The 25,088-nt window shown below is 34.4% G+C and overlaps 1 protein-coding gene across 8 annotated transcripts in view; it reads right to left on the bottom strand.

Annotated features, from left to right (window-relative positions):
* Positions 1-371: 371 nt before the first annotated feature.
* Positions 372-25,088, bottom strand: part of SNX14 (sorting nexin 14) — an 88,965-nt gene continuing 64,248 nt past the window's right edge. For 6 of the 8 annotated variants that reach the window (XM_078055025.1, XM_078055028.1, XM_078055027.1 and 3 more), the window contains 12 exons: positions 19,517-19,718; positions 16,466-16,549; positions 13,421-13,521; positions 11,024-11,135; positions 8,227-8,267; positions 7,964-8,083; positions 5,302-5,425; positions 4,862-5,026; positions 4,619-4,714; positions 2,085-2,176; positions 1,176-1,232; positions 372-590 (listed from right to left, as the gene is read on the bottom strand). In XM_078055025.1, the coding sequence (XP_077911151.1) occupies positions 552-590; positions 1,176-1,232; positions 2,085-2,176; positions 4,619-4,714; positions 4,862-5,026; positions 5,302-5,425; positions 7,964-8,083; positions 8,227-8,267; positions 11,024-11,135; positions 13,421-13,521; positions 16,466-16,549; positions 19,517-19,718 (1,233 nt within the window). In that variant the 3' untranslated portion in view covers positions 372-551. Of the gene's footprint in view, positions 591-1,175; positions 1,233-2,084; positions 2,177-4,618; positions 4,715-4,861; positions 5,027-5,300; positions 5,426-6,427; positions 6,604-7,963; positions 8,084-8,226; positions 8,268-11,023; positions 11,136-13,420; positions 13,522-16,465; positions 16,550-19,516; positions 19,719-25,088 lie in introns of those variants that run through there. The other 2 variants (XR_013441189.1, XR_013441188.1) reach the window with 2 other exon arrangements.

The following is a 25,088-nucleotide window of genomic DNA, read 5'->3' as shown; positions in this document are numbered from 1 at the left end:
TTTTCACACCTAAAAAGGGCTATAATTTGTCAATCCAGGAAGAGTAAGGAGAAGTCCTTTGTTTCTTACGAAAAACTCATAAAGAATGTCTTCTTTATAGACATGTAGTTAACTAATAGAAAATTAGAGTAAAAAGAAAAAAATCTACTAAAATGTATTAACTCTAAATAAGAAAGCAAATCAGATCTTACTCCTGTTTCCCCATACTAAACATAATTATTTTCAAAATGATACAATACAAAGACTATTGGTTTTATCTCTTTGCCTTAAGAGGATTATGAATTACCTCTTTTAAAATGGCAGTAACAAATGACAGATGTTCTAACAAAATTTGGATAACAGGTAAAAAAATGAAAGACTATGAAACCCAATCACTTGTGACCATTATTAAGTTTGTGTTAGTCTTTATTAAAACAAAAAAAAAATCAAAATTTCAGACACTGGATTACATGATATATACAAGAATATACAAAAGTAAAAGAAAGAAAATACTACACTAGCACAGCAGAAATTTGTTATCTATCTGGTTATTCTTTCTCAAATCCAAATGTTTACATCCAGGATGTCACAGAGGTAACTTCTTTTTGTACCTAAAGTAAAAATAAATCTATTTAATACAAGACAATAAAACAGGGTTCATTTGTGAAGTGCCTAACAATTAATTCCATTGTATAAAAATTCTAACCTAAGATGGATATATATATATATATCCTCCAAGTTCAATACAATAATAATATTACCATTCTCCAATTCCAATTCATTTTGTACTATTGGGTTAATATAAGCTCAACTGCCCCAAAACACTCAAGTCTAACTTATATGGCATTCAGTGTTACAGACAGAGGACAGCCTGAAGAGCTTGGCCCATTCTAGTGCTAGGATTGAAACACACCTTCCTCTGGAAAGACTCTACAGGGTGTATATACATGTTCCTATCTGCTTATAATTAGGAAGGGACAAAGTCAAAACACAGGCTATTCCTTTCCTGTCCCCCCAAAAAAAGACCCTATGTTTAAGCATGTTGAAAAAAGAAAATATAGAGTCATTTACTAAGGTTGTTCATTTTTAAAAGGATCATAGCCACAAGGGTTTCCTTAATTTTTGTGTCCCTAATTAAAACACATGTCAGCATACCATCAAAAACATAAAGAATAAAACTGCTGCTTCTCAGTTACCTTATTGAGCTCTGGAAATAGTTCTTGTATCACAATGTCCAATAAAACATAAGTCAGCTAAAGCACCAAAAAAAAATTTTTTTTAAGGCATTAGACAAAAGCCATAAAAATAATAAAAACAAAATTCAGGACTGTAGTTACCTCTAAATGAGAAGGCATGTGTATATTTTGTTATTATGCTTCATAAATGTTAAAGACACAATGAGGACACAAAATTTTAGCTATATTAAGATCTCAACAAAATATGTACAGACTGAACTATATACATAATGTTAACTGTGGTTATTCTATGTAATCTGAATGATGGAATTCTTTATTTTTAAATATTTACTTTATTTCATGAATTTTGTATATGTTCCAAATTTTCTACAATGAATCTGTTTATGTCAAAACAACTCCCACCCATCCTGAGAAGGATCATATGGAATATTTTGTTAAGATAAACAGGTATTTCAAACATTTTCCAGTATAAAAAAAACACAAATGGTCAATATTTTATTTGTAAACACTAGTAACTTTACTATGCTCAAAACCAATTATATATAACTCTTAACTAGAGAGAACTGATGGTTACCAGAGGGGAGGTGATGGGGATTAAGGAGGGCACTTATCATGAGGAGTACTGAGTATAAAATTGTTGTATAAAATTGTTGAACCACTATAATGTACACTTGAAACTAATACAACACTGTATGTCAACTATACTAAAATTAAAATAGAAAATTTAATTTAAAAATAATCAGCAAAAAAGAATAACAGATACTTTTTTTTTTCCTATCTGAACGTCTGAAGTGCACTGCCTTGATTTAACATAGTGTCACTTCACAAGTAATAATATACTAGACACCCTACTATGTGTCGTTCACAAAACCTAGCCAACACTAGTTAACCTGCTTTAATGAATTTTACCTGCTTATTGAGAACTGGCTGTTGTAAGCCATCAAATAGAAGTCTGATGCTTTCATACTTGGCTTCTTCACCAATACACTTGACTATCAGATCTAAAAGAGAAAGCCAAAGGTGAAAACACTTCATATTATAAAGTGACTCATCATTAACTGGACCATGAAGAAAAATCTTCACCCTGTTTCCCAGGTATTACACAAAAACTATAAATCCGCATTTCCTAAACCAGTGTTCTGCAAGGGGCTCCTGGAAAAAAGACTTCTATAGTCAAGAAACTCCTCCTTTTGGAGATTCACAATGCACAAAAGTATACTACAAGCTCTGAAGAATGTTGCAGTAAAGAAATCTACTTATATTATTAAGTGATAAAAGACAGTTGGAAAATAACACATATTGTGTTATCCCATTCAGATAAAACAAATAAAATCAAATCCTAAAATTATGTGTATACATTTGTACACACTTGTATAGACATGCACAGAAAAAATGTGAGGATTAACACCAAACTGATTAGGGAGAAGATGGCTTCTACTTTTTACTCTATATATTTTCATAATGTTTGAATATCTTAATATCAGGAAAAAAAGTTTAATTTTTTAACATAGACTTTCCTCAATGAATATGACCTCTTTAATTTACTTTTGTACTTTTTTCATAATTATTACTAACCATCTTACAAAACAATCTTTTTGGGAAATGTTTAAACACTAATTTAGGATCCAAAAAGTTCTGATACATGTTTGCACAGCTGTCATTTATCACATCTATTATCAAAGAGTTGGTCTAAAATCTAAAAAATCTCTGAATGTTTTCCCCAAAACAGGAAAATAAAATTATTCTTAAGTAAACAAAGTGCTCAAATATTTGTCCTCCCCTCCCCCCATCATAATAAAACTCTTAATGATGTCCTTGAAAAGTTCTCACCTTATGTTTGCTTCTAGGAGATAAATCTAACCCTACAAGGCAAAGGCCAAATTCAATTTATAATAAGCATAGTAGATCCTTGATATTTTCAAGATATGTGGCCCAATACAGATCTTTATGAATCCCCTAATTCACCAATACTACATAGAATTTTCCAATTAAGATGCATGACGCATAATGGACAAAAATAAGTGATCCTTTCAGATCCTTCATGAGTTTCTAAGTAAGAAATGAAGGGTAGAGGACAACAAAAAGACATGCTTAGTTTACTCACTATATTACTCCTCCCCAAAGAGAAGTTTTGAATTAGATGTGATTCAAATTTGTGCCTTAGCAAAATAACAAATTACTACATTCACTGGCTTTCCATGTTGTCCCTAATATCAAAACTAAGACTGTTAAAGCCATGAACGCTAAGGGCTGCTATTACAAAACAGGTAAGAAATTATTTCATCATTTACCTACAGAAGACTTAGCCCAAAATACTTTTATTCACTTTTATATTCAGACCAGGGATTTAACTTAATTGTCTTCACACAGAGCAGCAGGACTATTCTGAGACTAGTTATTCAATGATGAGAATTCTCTAAGATACAGGCCAAAGGCCTCTTCAGTTCTTATTCTGTATTTTCTCTCTGGGCATTATTATCCACTACACATAACTCCCATATCTCTATCCTTTACCATTCATTTCTCCAATTTCAAAACCTGGATATCTAACTACTTATTAGACATTTCCTCCTGAATAATGTATAGGCACTTCAACTTAAAATATTCTAAACTAAATATCCTCTGTTTTGAACCCTTAACATTTTTTCCTTTTATTTCTCACTCTATAAAAGGTTACTACCATTCATTTACCTTATGGCTCACGCCTACCTCCTTTACAGAAGAAGTGATCATTCTCCTCCTCTGAGATACTCTGTGAGTTGAACATGCCTATCACATGTATGTTTTGTCTGTATACCTGTCTTCTTGCTAGACCGAATTACTCAAGTATACTTTTTATATCCCTTGCTCTCTGCATAGTGCCTGACATGTGGAAAGTGCTCAGTAAATTTAGAGTGAATGAATTCTGATCTTTTACTCATAAACACTACTGTAGTTCTTCTCAAAGTATAATGGGCAGCAGGATTCCAATTGTCCCACAAACATATCACTTTGATCAGTCTGGTTATAAGTTGCTATTGAAGGAATCTGGCTACTGCATAAGTAGAAAAAGCCTGTATTAAAGTTCATAGTGCTTATATCATAAAAACCAAATTTTATTTAACTAATGAGTTAATTTTAGTTGGTCTTTATAACTATTTCTAAAATGATAACTCAAAATAAAAATTAGTTTCAATAATTACTATCGTGTATGGGGTGCCTGGGTGGTTCAGCTGGTTAGGCATCTAACTCTTGATTTCACCTCAGATCATGATCTGGGGGTTGTGGGATTGAGCCCCATATCAGGCTCTGCACTTGGTGCAGAGTTTGCTTGAGATTCTCTCTCTTCCCCCCACTTACATGCTTGCTCTCTCTCTCCAAATAAATAAAATCTTTAAAAAAATTACTATACATTGTGATCTCAAAGAAATGCTAATCTATATTAAACCACTTAAATATTATACCTGGAATATAATTCATCATTTCTTCAAAAGTCTGTTTTGCTCGTTTTTGCTTATCTTGGAGAGAGCGAGGTTCAGTGTTTTCACAGAATACAGCATCTAAAAAGACACAAAAAGAAGTAGTTGCTGGAATTTTTACCTATTATACACAAAGTACTTTTTCATTGCAGAAATACTAATAAACCAATGAAAAACAGGACACAAAAGTACATAAAACATGAAACAAACACATGACAAAATACAAACCTCTGAGAAGTGTTATGAGTGACACCAAACGGTGCTCCTGAAACAGCTGTTCTAGTTTACAATGAAGATAGTAGTCAGTATACATTTCCAGGGTGTTTTTAAACAGGATTCGAGTTCCCATTAAGAGATGATGAAGCCAGTCAGGAACTTGGAAAACCACCCGTCCTAAGAAGGATCATATGGAATATTTTATTAAGATAAACAGGTATTTCAAACATTTTCCAGTATAAAAAAACACAAATGGTCAATATTTTATTTGTAAATACTAGTAACTTTAATATGTTCGAAACCAATTATATCAAATTCTTATAAAAGAATTATCTTCAATTTAAAAAGAAGTTACAATGGGGCAATAGTGAAGAGCATTAATCTGCATCACAGAAGAAATGATACATAAATGAAAAATAGGTTTTCACAGTAACCACATAGACCTTACCTACCTACATACATCAGGTAATCATAGACTCCTTCTACAGTCATCATCTCCATAAAATAATTCTGATTTTGCTTTCTTTCTGTATTCTCAGCACGGTTTGCATTATTTTTAAACAGATCACTGAAAAGCTAAAGTAAAAATTGAAATAATAAAGAGATATGTAGTTTATTACACCTGATAACAATCACTAAAGCTAAAGTGACACAGAGCACAGGCACTTAAACTTTTCCAATCAAAACAGAATTATCAGATAGGTTATAAGCTCTGCCTCTAAAGTTTCGTATTTATGCCCAAAATTTAATAAAAAATACATATTTCTCCCAAAATAGTACATAAAAGTCTGCATTAATTTTAGACACAAAAGAAAATTCGTTATTCATGAAGAAACCTTTTTTTTTTTAATACCAAAAGGAGCAAATAAACATGTAAAGATGTATATATATATATATTAATGATAGCTAATTTTAAAACTAACATGACTTACAGATTATAATTCACAATTAAAGGGTCTTTAGATGTGAACATTGAGCTTTAACCAAAATTTATTTGGACAATAACAGTCACAGACCAGAAATGCCTAATCAGTGTGAAAAAAAACAAGATACAGAAAATTACTTATAGTAAAAAATTATGAAATGCAACTAAACCTCAGCCCCACCTACCCCCCGGATATGCAAAAAAGTCTACTGTTGGTAATAATAATAAAATAGCAGAAATCAAAGAACTAAAAGTCTGATAGTAAAGATCAACAAAGCCAAAAGATGAAAAGGACAAAATCTTCGGCAAGACTGATCAAAAGAAAAAAAAGAGAGAGACACAAATAATGTTAAAAATAAAAGGTGACATAGCTACAGATGTCAGAAAAACAACTACTTTAGGCCAAAAAGATTTCAAATTTAGATAGAATAAAAAATGTGATGAAAAATATAACTTATCGGGTTGCCTAAGTGCCTCAGTTGGTTAAGCATCTGACTCTTGATTGTGGCTCAGGTCATGATCTCAGGGTTATAAGATGGAGCCCTGCATCCGGCTCCACACTGGGTATAGAAGCTGCTTAAGATTCTCTCTCTCCCTCTCCCTCTGCCCCTCCCCCCCTTAAAAAAATATATATAAAACCTATCAAAACTGACTCATGTTGGGGCACCTGGGTGGCTCAGTTGATTGGGCATCCGACTCTTGGTTTCAGCTCAGGTCATGATCTTGGGGTCATGGGATCAAGCCCTTCATCAGGCTCCACACTCTCAGCTCAGAGTCTGCTTGTGCCTCTCCCTCTGCTCCTCCCCCAGCTCACGCACACTCTCTCTCTCTGTGAATAAATAAAATCTTTGAAAAAAAACTGACTCATGCAACAAATCTGAAGAATACTATATAATCATTAAGTTGTTTTTTAAAAAAACCTTCCTACCAATAAAACTCAAGGCTTAGGTGACTTTAACAACCAGTTCTACCAATTATTTAAAGAACTAGTAATTCCAATTATAACTTTACCAGCAAATAGAAAAAGGTTAATATAACTTTGATACCAGAACTTGACAAGGACAGAACGAGAAAGAAAAATTATAGGCCAAGTCCATCTATAAACATGAATACAAACTTCCTCAACCTTATTTATAAAGAATATCTATGAAAAAAGCTACACTACATGATTTAATGGTGAAACATTGAAATCATGCCCTTTGTACAATAGTTCATAGCTATGAATGAAACAAAGCCATCATTTGCATATAAGTATGTAAATCTAAAAGAATTAATAAATATATTACTAAAGTTAAGACAAGTCTAGCAAGGTTATTGAATTTAAAAAAATCAACACACAAAAATTAACTATTTGTTTACCAAAAAGAAAGTTATAAAGTGAAAAAAATATAAAAGATACCTTTTATACTAATAACAAAAAAGTGAAGTTTTTGGGGGGCGGGGGAGGGCTATCCTTTGAGCTCACATTGCTCCCCATGCTGAGCACTATTCTGGAACTAAAGCGAGCTTCCTTTTTTTTTTTTTTTTTTTTTTTTTAAAGATTTCATTGATTTATTGGTCAGAGAAAGAGTGTGCCAGAGAGAGCACAAGCATGGGGGAGCGGCAGGCAGAGGGAGAAGCAGGCTGCCCACTGAGCAAGGAGCCCGATGCAGGACTTGATCCCAGGACCCTGGGATCACGACCTGAGCCGAAGGCAGACGCTTAACCAACTGAACCACCCAGGAATCCCTAAAGTGAGCTTCCCGCGAACTGGAAATATATCTTTATATTCCAGAGCCTGGCACTCTCAACAGTAGGCACAGGATAATATACCTGCTTAATGAATGGATTAAATATTATATAAGCCACTGAAATGAGACAAAACAAACATCAAATCAATATAAATACATTGTATCAATTAATTTCTTGAGTACTGGAAGTTGGTGATTTACTACCTAAGAAAACCACCTTAAAAAAATCCCCCAAATACAGAAATGGCAGAAGTTTACAAATACAATTATCTAAAGAAACATTTACCCGTTAATGTAAAGAGGCAAGAAACTATATATACCCTCTTTATACTGTACAACTGATTTCCACATAAAGGATATAAGTCCTATTCATTTTATTAACACATGATGCTCCCTATAATGGAAAAGTCTCAAGTAGGACAACTTCAAACTTTATGACTCTAAGGCAATACTCAGTACCTTCTTGTTGTTTTCTGAAGTAGGGCTGAGAATGGTCAGTTCCGGTTTACTTGGTTTAGGCTTTGGAGATTCACAAGAATTAATGAAATTCATGATGAAAGGTTCCAAATGCTGACCTTTCTGTTGTAATACAGAAATCATGGTATGAAAATCAAAAATTAAGATTATGATTTTTAATAATCATATAACCCATTAAAATTCACTGATATTTAAATATGCTTACAACTATCATGTTACAGAATATACATAAATCACTTATTCACCTCTTTCATTAGTTTTCCAGGAACAGACTTTATAATTTTCCCTGCAATTAAAAGTAAAATATTAATTTTATGAAGGCATAATATATCTCATAATTGCTTACATGTATACGTCACTCAGTAATTTTATTTTTTTTTTAGATTTTATTTATTTATTTGACAGAGAGAGAGAGAGAGAGCACAAGCAGGGGGAGCGGCAGGCAGAGGGAGAGGGAGAGGGAGAAGCAGACTCCCTGCTGAGCAGGGAGCCCGAAGTGGGGCTCGATCCCAGGACCCTGGGATCATACCTGAGCCAAAGGCAGATGCTTAACCAACTGAGCCACCCAGGTACCGCTTCACTAGGTAATTTTAAATACTAAACAGCCAAGTAAAAAGTAAAACAGTAAAAAATTTATAACTTACCATTTCACATTCAATAGAAATTTACAATAAATATGGTATTCTTAACTATTTATAGATACAACATTTAGGATTTACTTAAAATAATACAGTGGGATTGGGGAGGGTGGGTAAGGGACTGAACAAGCCATGTGTTGGTAACTGCTGAAATAGAGTGAGAAGTTTATTATACAAAATTCTCTACTTTCGTGTATATTTGAAATTGCCCATAAGAAATGTTTTCAAAAGATTTTAAACAATAATGAATATATAAAGATATCTAAAAGCATGTAAAAGTCAGTCAAAAAAGTTTTAAGAACTGCTAGAACATTTAAATTGGCTATTTAGGGGCACCGGGGTGGTTCAGTTGGTCAAGTGTCCAACTCTTGATTTTGGCTCAGGTCATGATCTCAGGGTCATGAGACTGAGCCCTGTGTCAGGCTCCATACTCAGAGTGGAGCCCACTTAAGATTCTCTCTCTCTCTCTCTCTCTCCCCCTCTCCCTCCCCTCCACTCACACGCTCTCTTGCTCTAAAATTTATAAAAAAAAAACAAAAAAACAAAAAAACCACACACATTGACTATTTTTTTTTTAAATATTTTTATTTATTTTTTCCAACAGAGAGAGAGACAGCGAGAGAGGGAACACAGCAGGGGGAGTGGGAGAGGGAGAAGCAGGCTTCCCGCAGAGCAGGGAGCCCGATGTGGGACTCGATCCCAGGACCCTGGGATCATGACCCGAGCTGAAGGCAGATGCTTAACGACTGAGCCACCCAGGCGCCCACACACTGACTATTTAAATAGCTTTATATTCTGAGTTTTAGATTAAGAATACATATTCTAATCCTGTTTGCCAAAATTTCTTCTTGATCTTATCTCTAGGTTCCATTATTTTAAAATACCAGGCATCTTGAGATTTTCTCAAACATTAGAAATGCCTATAAAAATTAGTCAGAATTGATAAATGCAACGTAAAATTTCTTGCAGTTCAATTTAGAAAAAAGTAGACTTACGGCAAAAGCAGGAGACATAACAACAAATTAAAATGGGAGATTGTTTTACAATATGAAAACCACCCAACCCTCTCCTATCAGACTATTTCTCCTTTGCTACCCCCATAAACTATGCCTTCCTCCTTAGAATTTCCCAAGTGCCTGGGGCACCTGGGTGGCTCAGTCAGTTAAGCATCTGACTCTTGATTTTGGCTCAGGTCATGATCTTAGGATCCTGGGATCGAGCCCTCCATCAAGCTCCACACTCAGCGGGAGTCTGCTTAAGGATTCTTTCTTTCCCCGTCCCTCTGCTCACTCTCTCTCTCTCAAATAAATAAATCTTAAAAAAAAAAAGGATTCCCCAAGTTCCTTAAACTACAGAGCTTCATCCTGTTCTTTTCTGTCTCTTCTACATGCTCTTCTTGAGACAATTTATTTGTTCAATCTGATTTCAAATAACACTCAAAGCTCTACTCCTTGCCTACCTCCTGGCCTCTCCTGCCTTACAAAGCTTCTTTAACTGGATTCTATAAACTCAACAAGTTCAGAACTGCTATTAATTTATTCCTTATCTCAGCAAGTAACAGCATCCCTCCAATTGTTTAAATAGAAACCTGGGTCATCTTTGATCATTTCTTCTCCTTCAGTAAAACCTAGTCAGCAACCAGGTCTACCCAATTCTGTCTCCTAGACATCATATATAACCAAGTATATAATGTCCTCACATTTTCCCCTGGTAAGAAAACCTCCATGTACAAACACGAAGTATTTTGGCTCAACTAAATGTATTAATTTGAAGAGATACAAATGAAAGCCAAATGCCCATTTATAATATTTAATTCATTTGTTTAGTTCTATATGTACTTAAGATTATATTATATAAAATATATTTAGAAATATTGTTTTACTTCCATTATTATCTTTAACAATTTTATTCAAACCTTGCCTGCTTATATTACTGTGATCTATACTGAACTTTATATAAAAGAAATCATGCTGTATATACTCTTCTGTGTCTTGCTTCTTTCATTCAACATCACACTTTTAAGATTACCAATGTTGTTGCAAATAGCTACATGCTATAGGTATTCATTTTATGAATCTACCACAATTTATCTGTCTTCTATTGGTAATGACACTTGTATTATTTCCAGTTTTGGCTATAAAAACAATGATGCTCTGAACATTCTTCAATATGAATAAAAGATTCTCTAGAGTATATATCTCAGATAGGGACTGCTGAGTCATTCAGTTTTATACCAAACTGTTTTTCCAAGTAGTTTCCAATTTATATTCCTCTAACAGTGTATAAGAAGTCTGTTAGAATTTGACTCATAGCTTCACTATATAAACTATTCCTCTACATTAATCTGAAAATGCTGATTATTTTCAGTTTATCCTCATATACGTGATTCTTTAAATTGACTTACCAAGATTTACATCTGGTAGTATCTTATCAAGAAACTGTGTTTCTCCACCATTGGGGGAGAGAAAATCTGCCAGAAGTTGACTATTACTCAGTTCTGGATGCTGCAGAAGTTTCTTGAATGAAAAAAGAAAAAAAAGTGGGGGGGGGGGGATTTAAAAGGGTCATCAAAACTATATTAAAATGGTAAGAACATCAACAAAAATTTTTTTAACCCTCAAAAGCTATTTTATATTCAGAATAACAAAATTACATTTGTAGAAAGAATAGTATCGCACAGCAGCTAAGACCTCAGCCTCTACAGTCAGACATGAAAGGGTTTGAATTCCAGCTCTTCCACTTACCAGTGAGGTGTCCCTAGAAACTAAATTCCTAAATTACATAAGAGTTTCCTCAAATGTAAGATGAAGATAATACTACTTACTTTACAGCGTTGTTATATAAAGCATTTAGTACAGTACCTGATACACAGGAAGGAAGATTAAACACTAGCTAATATCGTTTCTGTTTCTCAACAATTAAAGAAGTACTACAATATCATATAACTTTCTTGATAATTAAAAGAAGTTGGCACAAAGGGTTTTGCAGAAAACTAAATGTGGAAATGTGAAATAATTTGGAAAATCTGTTGTCTGTTCTTCTTGCAACACTATTTTCTTACAAGATTAACTGACTTTTTAAAGCCGAAATTAACCCAGTCTTACCTAATATTGTTTTGTAACTTGAAACAGTTACAAAACTTTATGAGCAGAAATCTGTATAAATGAAATACCAGTAACTGAAACCTTTACCTCCCTATCACCAGAAAATACTCTTCTAGAATGTGGTGCTCTAGTTCTTAGAAAGATTTAGTTCATTTAAATAATGGGTTAATGGTACAAAGGCAAAGGTTAACTCTACTATATACTAGGCTCAAATATCCTTGCAGTAGTTAAGTTATTTCATATTTCAATTTTCACACTACCAAAAAATTATATAACAAGTATTTTCTGGGTTGAAGTATTCAACCGTTCAAATACAAGATATAAAATATAAATATCCCTTTACACTGATGAATATTTTTAATTTAAAAAGTACTTATTGTGGGCAAGGAGGCATCCAAATTTAACTGAATTAACACTTACTTAATAAAATCTACAAAATTTCATGCCCAAATAAAAAAATATTTTTTTTAACAACAACAATAAAAAAAAAGTATCCACTTTTTGGTCTTATGCACTTTTTTAAAGAAAGATGGTCATTAATTTTAGAGAAGTCTAAATCAATTTTAGTTAAGCGTCTGACTCTTGATTTCGGCTAACTGTACTAACAATGGAAATAACATACCAATTACATTGTTTACATAACACTGTGCACACACTGAAAAAAAAATAAAATTCAATTCCAAGTGGTGACTGGTAGAGAATCAGGAGATCCCAAGAAACTGGAAAAACATCTACAAATTGCAAAAAAAAAAACTGAGGAATAAAATGGGAGGGAAGATTCACAAATTCAGAAGTGCTAAACACAAAATCAAACAGAAAACAAGACAAAAAGGGTACCTGGCTGGTTTAGTCAGTAGAGTATGCTTCTCTTGATCTTGGGGTTTTGAGTTCAAGCCCCACGTTGTGGATACAGATTACTTTAAAAAACAATAATTTCTTTTTTTAAAAAGACAAGAGGGGCACCTGGGTGGCTCAGACGCTTGAGCATCTGCCTTCAGCTCAGGTCATGATCCCAGCGTCCTGGGATCGAGCCCCGCATCGGGCTCCCTGCTCAGCCAGAAGCCTGCTTCTCCCTCTCCTACTCCCCCTGCTTGTGTTCCCTCTCTCTCTGTCTCTATGTCAAATAAATAAAATTAAAAATTAAAAATCTTTAAATAAAAAAAAGACAAGAACAACAAAAAAACTACCCAGTATACTTAGAATGCATTTCATCTTACACAAGTTTTTCTTTATCTTCTCACACCAAAAGTTTTAAACTAAACTCAACATACAATTTTTCTTCTTCTAAGAAAATATCTATTTCATTGATTATCAACTTTTTTAAAAAGTATATTTTTTTTTTTGAGAGAGACAGTGCTTGAGTGGAAGGGAGGGGGAGAGGGAGAGAGAGAGAATCTTAAACAGGCTCCAAGCTGAGTCTATAGAGCCCAACATAGGGCTCGATCTCATGACCCTGAGATCATGACCTGAGCAGAAATCAAGAGTTGGATGCTTAACCAACTAAGCCACCCAGGAGCCCCTAAAAAGTACACTTTTCACAATAATTCATTTTCACATGGAAAAAATATCTTAAAAGAATTTTAGAAACCCACACTGACAGGTATCTGTAAAACAAAATATGTATACACAAGAGGAAAAAAAAGACCAATTAGACAATGCTATGATTAGCAATGTTTTCAATTGAGTTGGTACTGTACCTGTAAATATTCCTGAAACTCTTCTCTCTTTGACTTTAAGAATTCATAATTTTTGGGGCCAATGATCCTCTTGGAAGGAAGCTGGGCATCAGGAAATGTGCCTGAAATTAATATACATGAAAGTAATTAGTATGATCTGCTACTATTTTAAAAACCTAATTTATAATTTACTATGGCAAATTCAGATTCACAATGCTCCCTTATAGAGATGTAGTATTATCCTTTCAATAATCTGGACAAGGGGCACCTGAGTGGCTCAGTCAGTTAAGCATCTGCCTTCAGCTCAGATCATGATCCCAGGGTCCTGGGATCGAGCCCTGCATCGGGCTCCCTGCTCAGTGGGGAGCCTGTCTCCCTCTCCCTCTGCTGTTCCCCCTGCTTGTGCCCTGTCAGGTAAAGAAATAGAATCTTTTTAAAAAGATTAATTACATATATACATACATACATACATAAATAATCTTGACAAAATCCATAAGCTTCAAGTCAGAAGTCCAGACCAAAGAACCTGAGTCTACTGATAACCAAACTGATCACCAACTCTTTGTTGACACAGATTTATTTAAGCCTTCTATACTAGTAAAAAAGCCTCAGAAAAATACCATGAGATTATTTTGAAGTTGGTGGGATTCTCTTAGACAAAATCTTACAAAGAAAAATACCTACCCTCTCATGGGAAAAAAAGGTAGCATGTTGCCAATACTATACAAGATTAAAAACAAAATTTAAAAACCATGGACATGGGGTGCCTGAGTGGCTCAGTCGGTTGAGCATCCAACTCTTGGTTTTGGCTCAGGTCATGATCTCAGGGTGGTGAGATCAAGCCCAGCATCGGGCTCCACATTGGGCATGGAGCCTGCTTAAGATTCTCTCTCTCCCTCTGCCCCTCCCCCACTCCCCCTCCATTCTCTCTCTTTCAAATAAATAAATAAATCTTTAAAAAACAAACAAACCATGGACATGCTTTCTCAAACAGGGCTGACTTTAGAAATTTAAATACCAAAAAGGAAAATATTGTTGGGAATACAACCAACTTAGGTTGATCCAGGGCTTTAAAGTATGGATTATATGTCTTCTCTCAACCCCAAATCCAAAGGAAAAGTTCTCAGAGAAAGGAGATAAGAATGGTACTGCACAAGACTGGCAGAGACAAAGAGAAAACCATTTTCTTTTTTAGATTTTATGTATTTATTTGTGTGAAAGAGCGAGAGCGCGCACAAGCAGGGAGAGAGCGCATAAGCGGCAGGCAGAGGCAGAAGCAGGCTCCCCACTGAGCAAGGAGCCTGATGCAGGACTTGATCCCAGGACCCTAGGATCATGACCTGAGCCAAACGCAGATGCTTACCTGACTGAGCCACCCAGGCATCCCAAAGAGAAAATCATTTAAAGACAAATACAAATTCAAAATCTAAGCAAAGAGTTTGGAGTGAGACCTTGTATTTTTTATCATCCTATAATCTCCTTATCATGGGCTTTGCTCTTAGTAAAGAAGGGTAAAAAAGGTTCCTGTCCTTCTCAATTCAGAACCAACCTGAATTTGGATCAGGGACACTCCACAAAGCTTCTCTAAAATAGGGGCACCTGGGTGGCTCAGTTGGTTAAGCGCCTGCCTTCGGCTCAGGTCATGATCCCAGGGTCCTGGGATCGAGCCCTGCATCGGGCTCCCTGCTTGGCAGGAAGCCTGCTTCTCCCTCTCCCTCTGCCTGCCTCTCTGCCTACTTGTTCTCTCTATCTCTCTGTCAAATAAATAAATAAAATCTTTAAAAAAAAAAAAAAGCTTCTCTAAAATAAAGATTCATGGGCACCTGGGTGCCTCAGTTGGCTCTTGACTTTGGCTCAGGTCATGATCTCAGGGTTGTGAGATCAAGCACCACATCAGGTTCCATGCTGGGCATGGAGCCTGCTGAAGATTCTCTCTCTCTCCTTCTGCCCCTTTCCCACCCCACCTACGTGCTTGCTTGCACTCTCTCATAAATAAATGAATAAATAAATAAATAAAATAAAAAGATTCAGAATACACAAATCAAACTCACGAATCTATGTACAAAATGACTGTAAATACTTCATAACTACATCCCTGACATTAACTAAAATAAATGGATGATAAAAGAGACTGAAAGGTAAGGGGAAGAACTAAAATGGAGAAGTGTTCCCCTTTTCTGACTGATCTATCCTTAAAAGAAATATTACAAGTTTTATTTCCATATCTAAGAGCTAAATAAAACATTGCCATGATGCAGAGCAAACATGTTTATCTAGAAAGATGGCAAAAGAACAGAGCAACTCTGAAATGCCTGTTTTAAATTCTCTGCCACATCAAGATAAACAAAAATTCAACTGGAAAGAGAATCTTTCCTAAAATACAATTAAAGAATAGCTATCTTTTAATTTTTAACATTATTATTTAAAAAAGCAATAAATGTGCACCGTAAAAACTTTAAAAATATAAGCCAGAAGTGGTGGGGGCTGAGAGGGATGGGTGGCTGGGTGACAGACATTGGGGAGGGTATGTGCTATGGTGAGCGCTGTGAATTGTGTAAGACTGTTGAATCACAGACCTGTACCTCTGAAACATATAATACATTATATGTTAAAAAAAAAAAAAAAGAAAAGAAAGCAGGAAGGGAAAAATGAAGGGGGGGAAATCGGAGGGGGAGACGAACCATGAGAGACTATGGACTCTGAGAAACAAACTGGGTTTTAGAGGGGAGGGGGGTGGGGGGATGGGTTAGCCCGGTGATGGGTGTTAAGGAGGGCATGTACTGAATGGAGCACTGGGTGTTATACGCAAACAATGAATCATGGAACACTACATCAAAAACTAATGATGTAATGTGTGGTGATTAACATAACATAATTAAAAATATATATATATAAGCCAGAAATAAGATAAAAACAGTTCATTCCTATTATGAACAGCAGTGTACACAAGTGTTACTGTCACATTTTCTTGGTATAATTACTTAAAATCAAAAAATTAATCTAGTTCAATAGCTTCTTCAAGAAAGCTAATGCGAAAATGGAACATTTTATACAAAAATAACATACCATGAAATTCTGTTAGTTTTGATTCAAGTACATAGAATTCTAGATATCTTCTATAGACAGACCAATGTTCAGGCTCATGCCCAACTGTAAATTGAATGAATACACAATAAGTAATAAATAATTTTATAAACTACTATTAGAAATTATTCCAGTCTTAATAATTATTTCTTAACATCACCATTAACGTATTTTATCCCATATTTTAATTTTAAATTTCTTAAGAGATGGATAAATTTTACCTATTTATGAAGTTATCTAATAAATAATTTTTCTACAACAGAATCATAGAGCTGACAAATTTCAAAAAATAATGCAGTTATTATTTTTAAAATGTCATAGAAATAATGTATTTCATAAAACTTATAATCAATTTTAGGTCTCTCAAATATTTACCAACTGTCCTGATCTAAAACAATACAGACAGCACTATCCAACAGAACTTACTGCAATTCTGAAAATGTTTTATATTATCTGCATTAATATAGAAGCTATTAGCCACATGTAGTTACTGATCACTTGAAACGTGGCTATTGTAAGTAAGGAACTAAAATTTTAATATAATTTAATTTTCACTGATACATGTGGCCACCAAATTGAATAGTACGAAGTAATGGTTTACAGAATGAGTTGGGTCAGACTGCCTATTCCAATCCCAGTTCCCCCATTTACTAAGTGAACTTGAACAAATAACCTCACTGTGCCTTAAGTTGCTTAGAATAAAAATAATTGTACCCATTACATAAAATAATCCACTTAAATCACTTCTGTAGAGTGCACAGCACAGAGTAAGCACCCCCAAAATGTTAACTGCTATTATTAGCATCTCATGTCATTCTAGCATAGATTTGGAAATGCAATGAACAGTCAACTAAAACCACAATAACCCAGGGGCACCTGGGTGGCTCAGCCTGTTGAGCATCTACCTTCAGCTCAGGTCATGATCCCAGGGTCCTGGGATTGAGCACCGCATCGGTCTCCCTGCTCAGCGGGAGGCCTGCTTCTCCCTCTCCCACTCCCCCTGCCTGTGTTCCCTCTCTCGCTGTGTCTCTCTCTGTCAAATAAATAAATAAAATCTTTAAAAAAAAACCACACACACAATAACCCAAAAACAACACCTGTATTTAGAAAAAAAAATGATAGGGGCACCTGGGTGGCTCAGTCAGATAAGCATCTGCCTTCAACTCAGGTCATGATCCCAGGGTCCTGGGATCGAGCCCCGCATCAGGAGCCCGCTTCTCCCTTTCTCTCTCCCTCTGCCTCTCCCCCTGCTTGTGCTCACTCTCTCTCTCTCTCTCAAATAAATAAATAAAAGCTTTAAAAAAAAAAAAAAAAGAAAAAACATGATATAGTCACAGTCTATAAAGGAAATCGAATTTTTCTTCCTCAACATTGGTCTTAAAAGATCTATATCATACTTAGTTTTGGTTTTTAAAATCCTAAAATTGCTATTTTGCTACACATATAAAATCAATGCAGTATTTAAATGATGCACTTTTTTCCCCTCATGGGCCATGGCTTCCTAAAAGGACATTACACTGACAAAGCCTGTAGCACTGCTGAGAAAAATAATCCTTAGCTTTAAGATTTTTTGGTTTAAATTTTATGGTTAAATTATTAAGGCAAACTTCTAAAAATAAAGCACAAAAATTAATGATGTCTGTCCAAAAGGCAAAAACATAGTAATTTAAAAGTATATCATATGTAAATCTTTGAAAAGGACACAAGTTACATGCTTACATAAATTTACTTATAATGATAGGAATTTATATCTGAAGAGTCAGAAGTTTAAAATAATTTTCTGAGAAAGAACAGTGTGGGAAGAGCCAGACTTTAAGTACTAAGCACAGAAGTAGCTGAATCCAGAAACTAACTACAGTATTTCTTTTCAATTCTTTCCAACGCTTAAAATGCCAATCAGTAGAAACAGCAGATAAAGATGCATACCAAACTATGTTTGAAACTGAAATCAGACTATAATATCAACAATGGTTTGTCTCTACACCTATTAGAATGCTGAGCTAGAAAAGCAACCGGCAAGACTGAATGGCAACAACAGCAAAATCAAGTAGCACTGACTCCGAACTGGACAGAGCAAGACCATGCCTGGTACTTAGTTAGAACAGGAAAAATCATAGATAGCTACTCTGAGCATTCTTCCTTTCCCATTCCTATGTTTTATTTCTTGAAATAGGATTAGCTTCTAAGAAAAATTTTAAAAACCTATTATTTTTTGAAAAACAAGGGGAATTATTAGCACTGACCTTCATGCTAACATTTAGTCACTCCTCTCTCAAAACCTTTTTTTTAATTTAATTTTATTATGTTATGTTAGTCACCATATATTACATCATTAGTTCAAAACCATTTCCTAACACTGCCACTTTTTTTTCCTTCTTTCATCACAGACAGTTCCCTCTGCCCAAGCTCAACTTCATTTTTCTGTCTATCATTCCCAAAATGTGCACAACTTTGATGTGCTTTTGCTCACACTGAATGCCCCACTTCTTGGACAAAACCCAGGGTAGTGACTGTTACCTTGCTATGGATGCTATTTACCCCCTTCTCTATTAGTTCACATCTGAAACTACCAAAAGAAAAAAGATAGCAAAACATGAGGAAAATTTGTCACATTGTGTTTTATCATATTTTTATAAATTCTAATTAGCCCACAACAATGGAAGAGAAATGTTATCTTAATGAAACTGGTATAATACCTGATACACTGCTATATGCGTTACTCATAGTCAATTAAGTATAATGGCTAATGATGATGGCAACAAAACCATTAAAAGAACATTACATAAAATGCCTTGCTGCATTGTCAACATGTCTCACACACATCTACTCAATATGTATTGGTTGAACAAATTAGTTAAATGGTACTAGAGATAACCTAGAAAAGCCTAAGCTTTCATTCAAATTTCTGTTCAGACACTTATCTTTCAGATGTGCAGTCATACTCAAAAGTTAGAAATGGAAAAATGTTTATCATTCCTGATAAATACAGACTAATCAGCATCTTTTAAGAAAGGTATTCATAAAGCTTCCTACCTGCTCTTCTATCATTTCTTTCGACATCAATACAAAACACAGGTATTCTCTCCTTTTTCTCTTTTCTTTCAGAGGAAGGATCTTCAAAAAAGTCTACATACGGAATGCTAATTTTCCATGCAGCAAGGTTTCGGGGAGTATTAGGTGTGCTCACAGCTTCCACTGGAGAATCATCTTCCATTACAACAATACCTTCTTCAATCTGGAAAAACATCATCAGGAAAAATTTAATATTTCCAGGTCCTTTAGACCTATAGCACACAAGGTACAACTATAAAGAGTATGTCCATATAAATTCCATAATTTTCTAATACAAAACTTTTGAAATTAGGTGATACCAAATTTTCTACAAAAAATACAAAGATAAAAAATTAAAAACAAGTTACTAGCATCAACTCCAGGATTTATTACATCACCTATATATGAAAATTCCATAGAAAAGAGAAAATAGGCACTTCAGAGATTAAAGATATTGAAAATATACAAATATAGAAAAATATTTAACTATGGTAATAAGTAAAAATTAATGTAGATATTTTTCATTCTGACAATATGTATTGAGAAAGAGTCATAAAACAGTTTTAACTAAGTAAAGATGGTCACTGACTTATGATAGTTCAAAACTTATGATTTTTCAACTTTACTATGATACAAAAGCAATATGCATTCAGTAGAAGCTGTACTTTGAATTTTGAGTTTTTATCTTTTCCCAGGCTAACAGTGTGCAGTGTGATAATCTCTTGTGATACCGGGCGGTGGCGCAAGCCACAGCTCCTGGGCAGCCACTCAATCACGAAGGTAAACAACCAATACACCTACAACCATTCTGTACCCAAAAAGCCATTCTTTTTCACTTTCAATACAGTATTCAATAAATTACATGAGATATTCAACACCTTATTATAAAATAGGCCTTGTGTTAGAGGATTTTGCCCAACTGTAGGCTAATGTAAGCATTCTGAGCTTGCTTAAGGTAGGCTAGGCTAGGCTAAGCTATGATGTCCAGTAGGCTAGGTGTATTAAATGCATTTTTAGCGTCACGTTGGACTCCCTGCTCAGCGGGGAATCTGCTTCTCCCTCTGCCTCTACCCCCACTCGTGCGCATGCACTCGCTCTCTCTCAAATAAATAAAATCTTTTAAAATTAAAAAAAAATTATAAAAAGTTAAATGCATTTTCAACTTTCTAAAAGAAAATGTCCCCCCACTGTAAGCTAAGGAAGATCTATAATTCCATTTCTGGGAATGTAGTCTAATGAAAGTATTTATTCCAAGTAAATTTTTTTTAAACTGTGGAAAAGGCACAAGTATAAATATATTCACTGCAGTTAAGTAATATAAAAAATGAAAAATGACCTGAAAGGGACACACCTCCATAGAATTAAGTTTCTTTTTTCATCTCTTGGCTTCTAAAATTTTAATAATATAAATGTTTAAAATAGTAGTTTAAAATATTACTTGAAGAACAATTGTTTTTAAAAAGAAATTTTAAACATGTTCTAGAAATATACATAAAGAAGGAAAAACTGTCTCTACTTCATTAAATTAAAAGGGAACCTCTGAATTAACACATTAAAACATCTGATCACCTAGACATCTGAAATTCATGTTAAAGAAGGCAAAATATTACAGATAAAACACATCCATCTTGAACATACTTTTTTTTTAAACATTTTATTTATTTGACAGAGAGAGAGAGAGAGAGAAAACAACCAGGGGGAGTGGGAGAAGCAGGCCTACGGCTGAGCAGGGAGCCTGATGCGGGGCTCAATCCCAGGACCTTGGGATCATGACCTGAGCCTAAAGCAGACGCTTAACGACAGAGCCACCCAGGTGCCCCTTGAACATACTTCTTTAAGACAATGAGTCAAAGACTGTGCACACTTAAGAAAATTCTGAATAGTGTATTCAGAGCAAATGAGTAGTAGAGAGAGATTTCTTTCCAGAATTTTAGCACCCTACCTTCACTCTCAGTTTTACTTTTTTCCCCACACCTGGCAGTCACCTCTCTTCTAAGTGAATTCTTTCCCTCCCCCACAACGTTCCTTAGCAATTATCCTTTTCTGTTCTTGTCCGAAAATGGCTTTCCATAATCCCTAGTAAGACTGTTAGTGACCTTAGGAGGACCTCTTAATACTCTATTAAAAAGTCTTCAAGTCCTAAAAAGAAAAAAAAAAACTATAAAAACAGATGATATGTATTGGTTTTTGCCTTTTTTGGGACAAGGCTTATCTCCTTATATACCTGAAAGAAAAACAGAAGAATTTGTGAGGGAAATGCCCACTCCATTACTTGGAACCTGAGGTACAGAGTAGCATTTTCTATGGCTATTACAACTGTATTTTTGTTAATGGATTCAGCTTCTTAGATATCAGAAGGGTAATTGATCATAAAATGACAGATAATTTGTTTAACAAGCTGACTAAATGCCAAAAAACAGACATTCTTGGGGCACCTAGCTGGCTCAGTCAGTGAAGCACATGACTCTTGACCTCAATATTATGAGCTCAAGCCCCATGTTGGGTGTAGAGTTTATTTAAAAAAAAATAGACATTCTTAAATAAAAAGTTCCCTAAAATCAATCTAAGAAACAAAACGAGAGAACAAAATTCTTAGCAACATAAAAATATCCATGAAACAAAGGACAAATTTTTAAAACGAATTACTATTACTGTTACCATTTAAATGGTATTTACATCAAAATAGTTTAATGAATAATCTCTAGGGCAGTATTTCTCTAAAGAATTTTCAGGGCTTCCTTTAATGTTATTTGAAAGTAAGTAAATATTATAAACCAAAATTTAATGAAAAGGAAAACAAAGTACTTTTTTGTTTTCATATAGATCTTCCCTCTACAAAAAGGATGGAGAATAAAGGTGGCAGAGGATAAGAGGCAAAAAGATGTCCCCCTATTTCCTTAAGAAATACTAATGTTCCTCATTATTATCTTTTCCTATATGGAAATAACTGCCAACATACCAATGGGCATATTACATTCCAAAAGTTTATTTGCAAATCAGTTCTGAACTTGGACAGATAAACATTTTCAAATAGACTCAATCTTATGCAGTGGACTTTGGTTCCCAGGCCAGCATACATATGTCAATCTAATCCATAATTTACATTCATACATTTATGAGAATTGATACTATTATAATACTGTATAGTGCTTATTGCCCTTACCATATGCTAGGTACTGTCCTAAGTGCTTCGTGCATATTACTTGTTCAATCCTCACAACACCCTTATGTAAGCTAGATACTATCATCCCCATTCACATGTGAGGAAACCAAGTCACAATAAAATTAAGCAATTTATCCAAGGTCACATAGCAAGGAGGCACTGCCACCAAATGATCACATCAAGATTTCTAAAAGAAAATGTCTTCTAGGTCCCAAATGCGAATCACACACCACTTTAGCCCTGGTAGTGAGCCTGGCAACTTCCCTGTCCCCTGAACTTCCTCAACAAGACAAAGAAGATTCCTCAAGGTCCCACAGCTTAGAACTAGCACCGCACTGGGGTGCCTGGCTCAGTTGGAAGAACATGCAACTCTTGATCTTGGGGTCGTTGAGTTCATGCCCGTTGGGGGTAAAGATTACTTAAATAAATAAACTTAAAAAAAAAAAAACTAGCACAATGCCCTCTAAATCCTAACTGACACCATCTTAGTCTGGGTCAACAGCCTATTCACCCATACCTTTTCTTTCAGAGTATTAGAGATTAGTTTGCGCTCTTCTCATACTTTTGCTTATCACTATCTTTGCTTCCAAATCAAGAATTTTCTTCTTTCTTGAGCCACTATAAAACAGAACTCTCTTACCTTTTTAAAGACTATGTTCTATTCCTGAAGCAAAAACAAAAAAAACACAAAAAAACAAAAACAAAAAAACCAGCTTATATTTCAAGTAATCAGGCAGAACAAAAAATAAAAAGTACGTCTTCCCAAACAAAAACTATGTTTTGGAAAGTTCACAATAACATGGGTAAATGCTTTCACTTCTATTAAGTAATATTAAGTGAGAAGGTAATATTAAGTAATATTAAGTGGGAAGGTAATATTAAGTGGGAAGAGAGTGGGATGTGGATGAGAAAGGAAAGGTTTTTTTTTTTTTTTAAATCACCAAAATGTTAACAGAAGTGGTTACTGAGTGGTAGGATTATGGGTGGTATTTTAAATTTGTTGCCACTTTTCCATATTATTAAAAAACTGAGATTATAATATGCTTAAAATTTTAAAAATACATAAATAAACATTATTTTGAAAAAAGACTACCTCTTCTGGTCTACTGTCTTTCTTCTACCCACACTTTTAAGAAAAGACCAGGGCATAACCAGAAAAAAGAATGTTATATTTGGATTACCTAAGAAGGAAAAAAGAAGAATTAAGATTTTCTTCCACTTAAATTATGAAGCAATGAATCTCCTTAAAATATATTTAATACATACTTAATATATATATAATTATATGTATTTATAAGTATATATATATAAATACAATATAAATTTAAAAATAATATAAAAATATAAAACTATGACCTTCTCAGTCCTTCATTTTTAGACAGACCTTAACAAAAAACTTCTGTCCTCTGTGACTGAAAATTTTTAAACAAATTTCAACTTTAAAATCATATACTCAAAAGAGGAATGAAGTATAAAATGCATCTTACTTAACTTCAAAGTAACAACAAAAAAAAGATAAAATGCCAAAGGGAATGGTTAGCAATAAACATTCATCATGCAATGGGACACAGGTCAAAAGGAAGGAGTAAGAGAAAAAAATGGGTTTATATACTCTTCTCTCCCCCATTCCTTCTTCTTGGTCATTGACAATCCAATCACTTCTATTCATGCCTTTTGATATCCAGGTTAGTAAATATCTTAAGGGCAAAGTCTCTCTTAATCATCATTTTATCCCCACTGCTCAGTCATTAAAGAGCAAAATAAGGACCCAGGAACTCTGTTTAATAAAGATTTGTTTAACAAATAAAAAGTACAGATGAGACAATATCTGTCTTTATGGAACTAACTGGTAGAGAAAACAATCATAAACATATCATTTCAAATACAATTTTTGGTGCATGCTTTAACATATGCTCTAACAAGGGGCACAAATGAGGGAATGAATGTTCAGTTCTACTTGGGGACCCAGGTAAGGGTTTAAGGGAAGCAGCTGGATTCTGAAAGATAAATATGAATTTTCTATGTAAATAAAGGATATTCCAAGGACAGCATGTGCAAAGATCAAGGAGATAAAATAGCATGGTGGGTGTAATGTGCATATAAATCAACCAGAAATCTTGTTAAAGTACAAATTGATTCAGTAGGTCTAGGATGGAACCAGAGATTCTGCACTTATACTAAGCTCCCAGGTAATACTGATGCTGTTCATGTAACAATCACAGTTTGAGTATCAAGGAGTAAGGGAATTTATCAATAATTCTGTTTGCCTGGACCATATGGTTGGAAAGAGGTAAGATCAGGATACAAAGTAAAAGCCTAACCACACGATGGTAAATTGTTTGACTATTAGAACTACCTCAACTCAACAAACCATTCTGGCCTTAACAAGCA

The sequence above is a fragment of the Halichoerus grypus genome, chromosome 9 (genome assembly GCF_964656455.1).
Source record: "Halichoerus grypus chromosome 9, mHalGry1.hap1.1, whole genome shotgun sequence".
In the NCBI taxonomy this organism is placed as follows: domain Eukaryota; kingdom Metazoa; phylum Chordata; class Mammalia; order Carnivora; family Phocidae; genus Halichoerus; species Halichoerus grypus.
The sequence above is the reverse complement of the archived record's forward strand: the minus strand, read 5'-3'. Positions and strand labels throughout refer to the sequence as shown.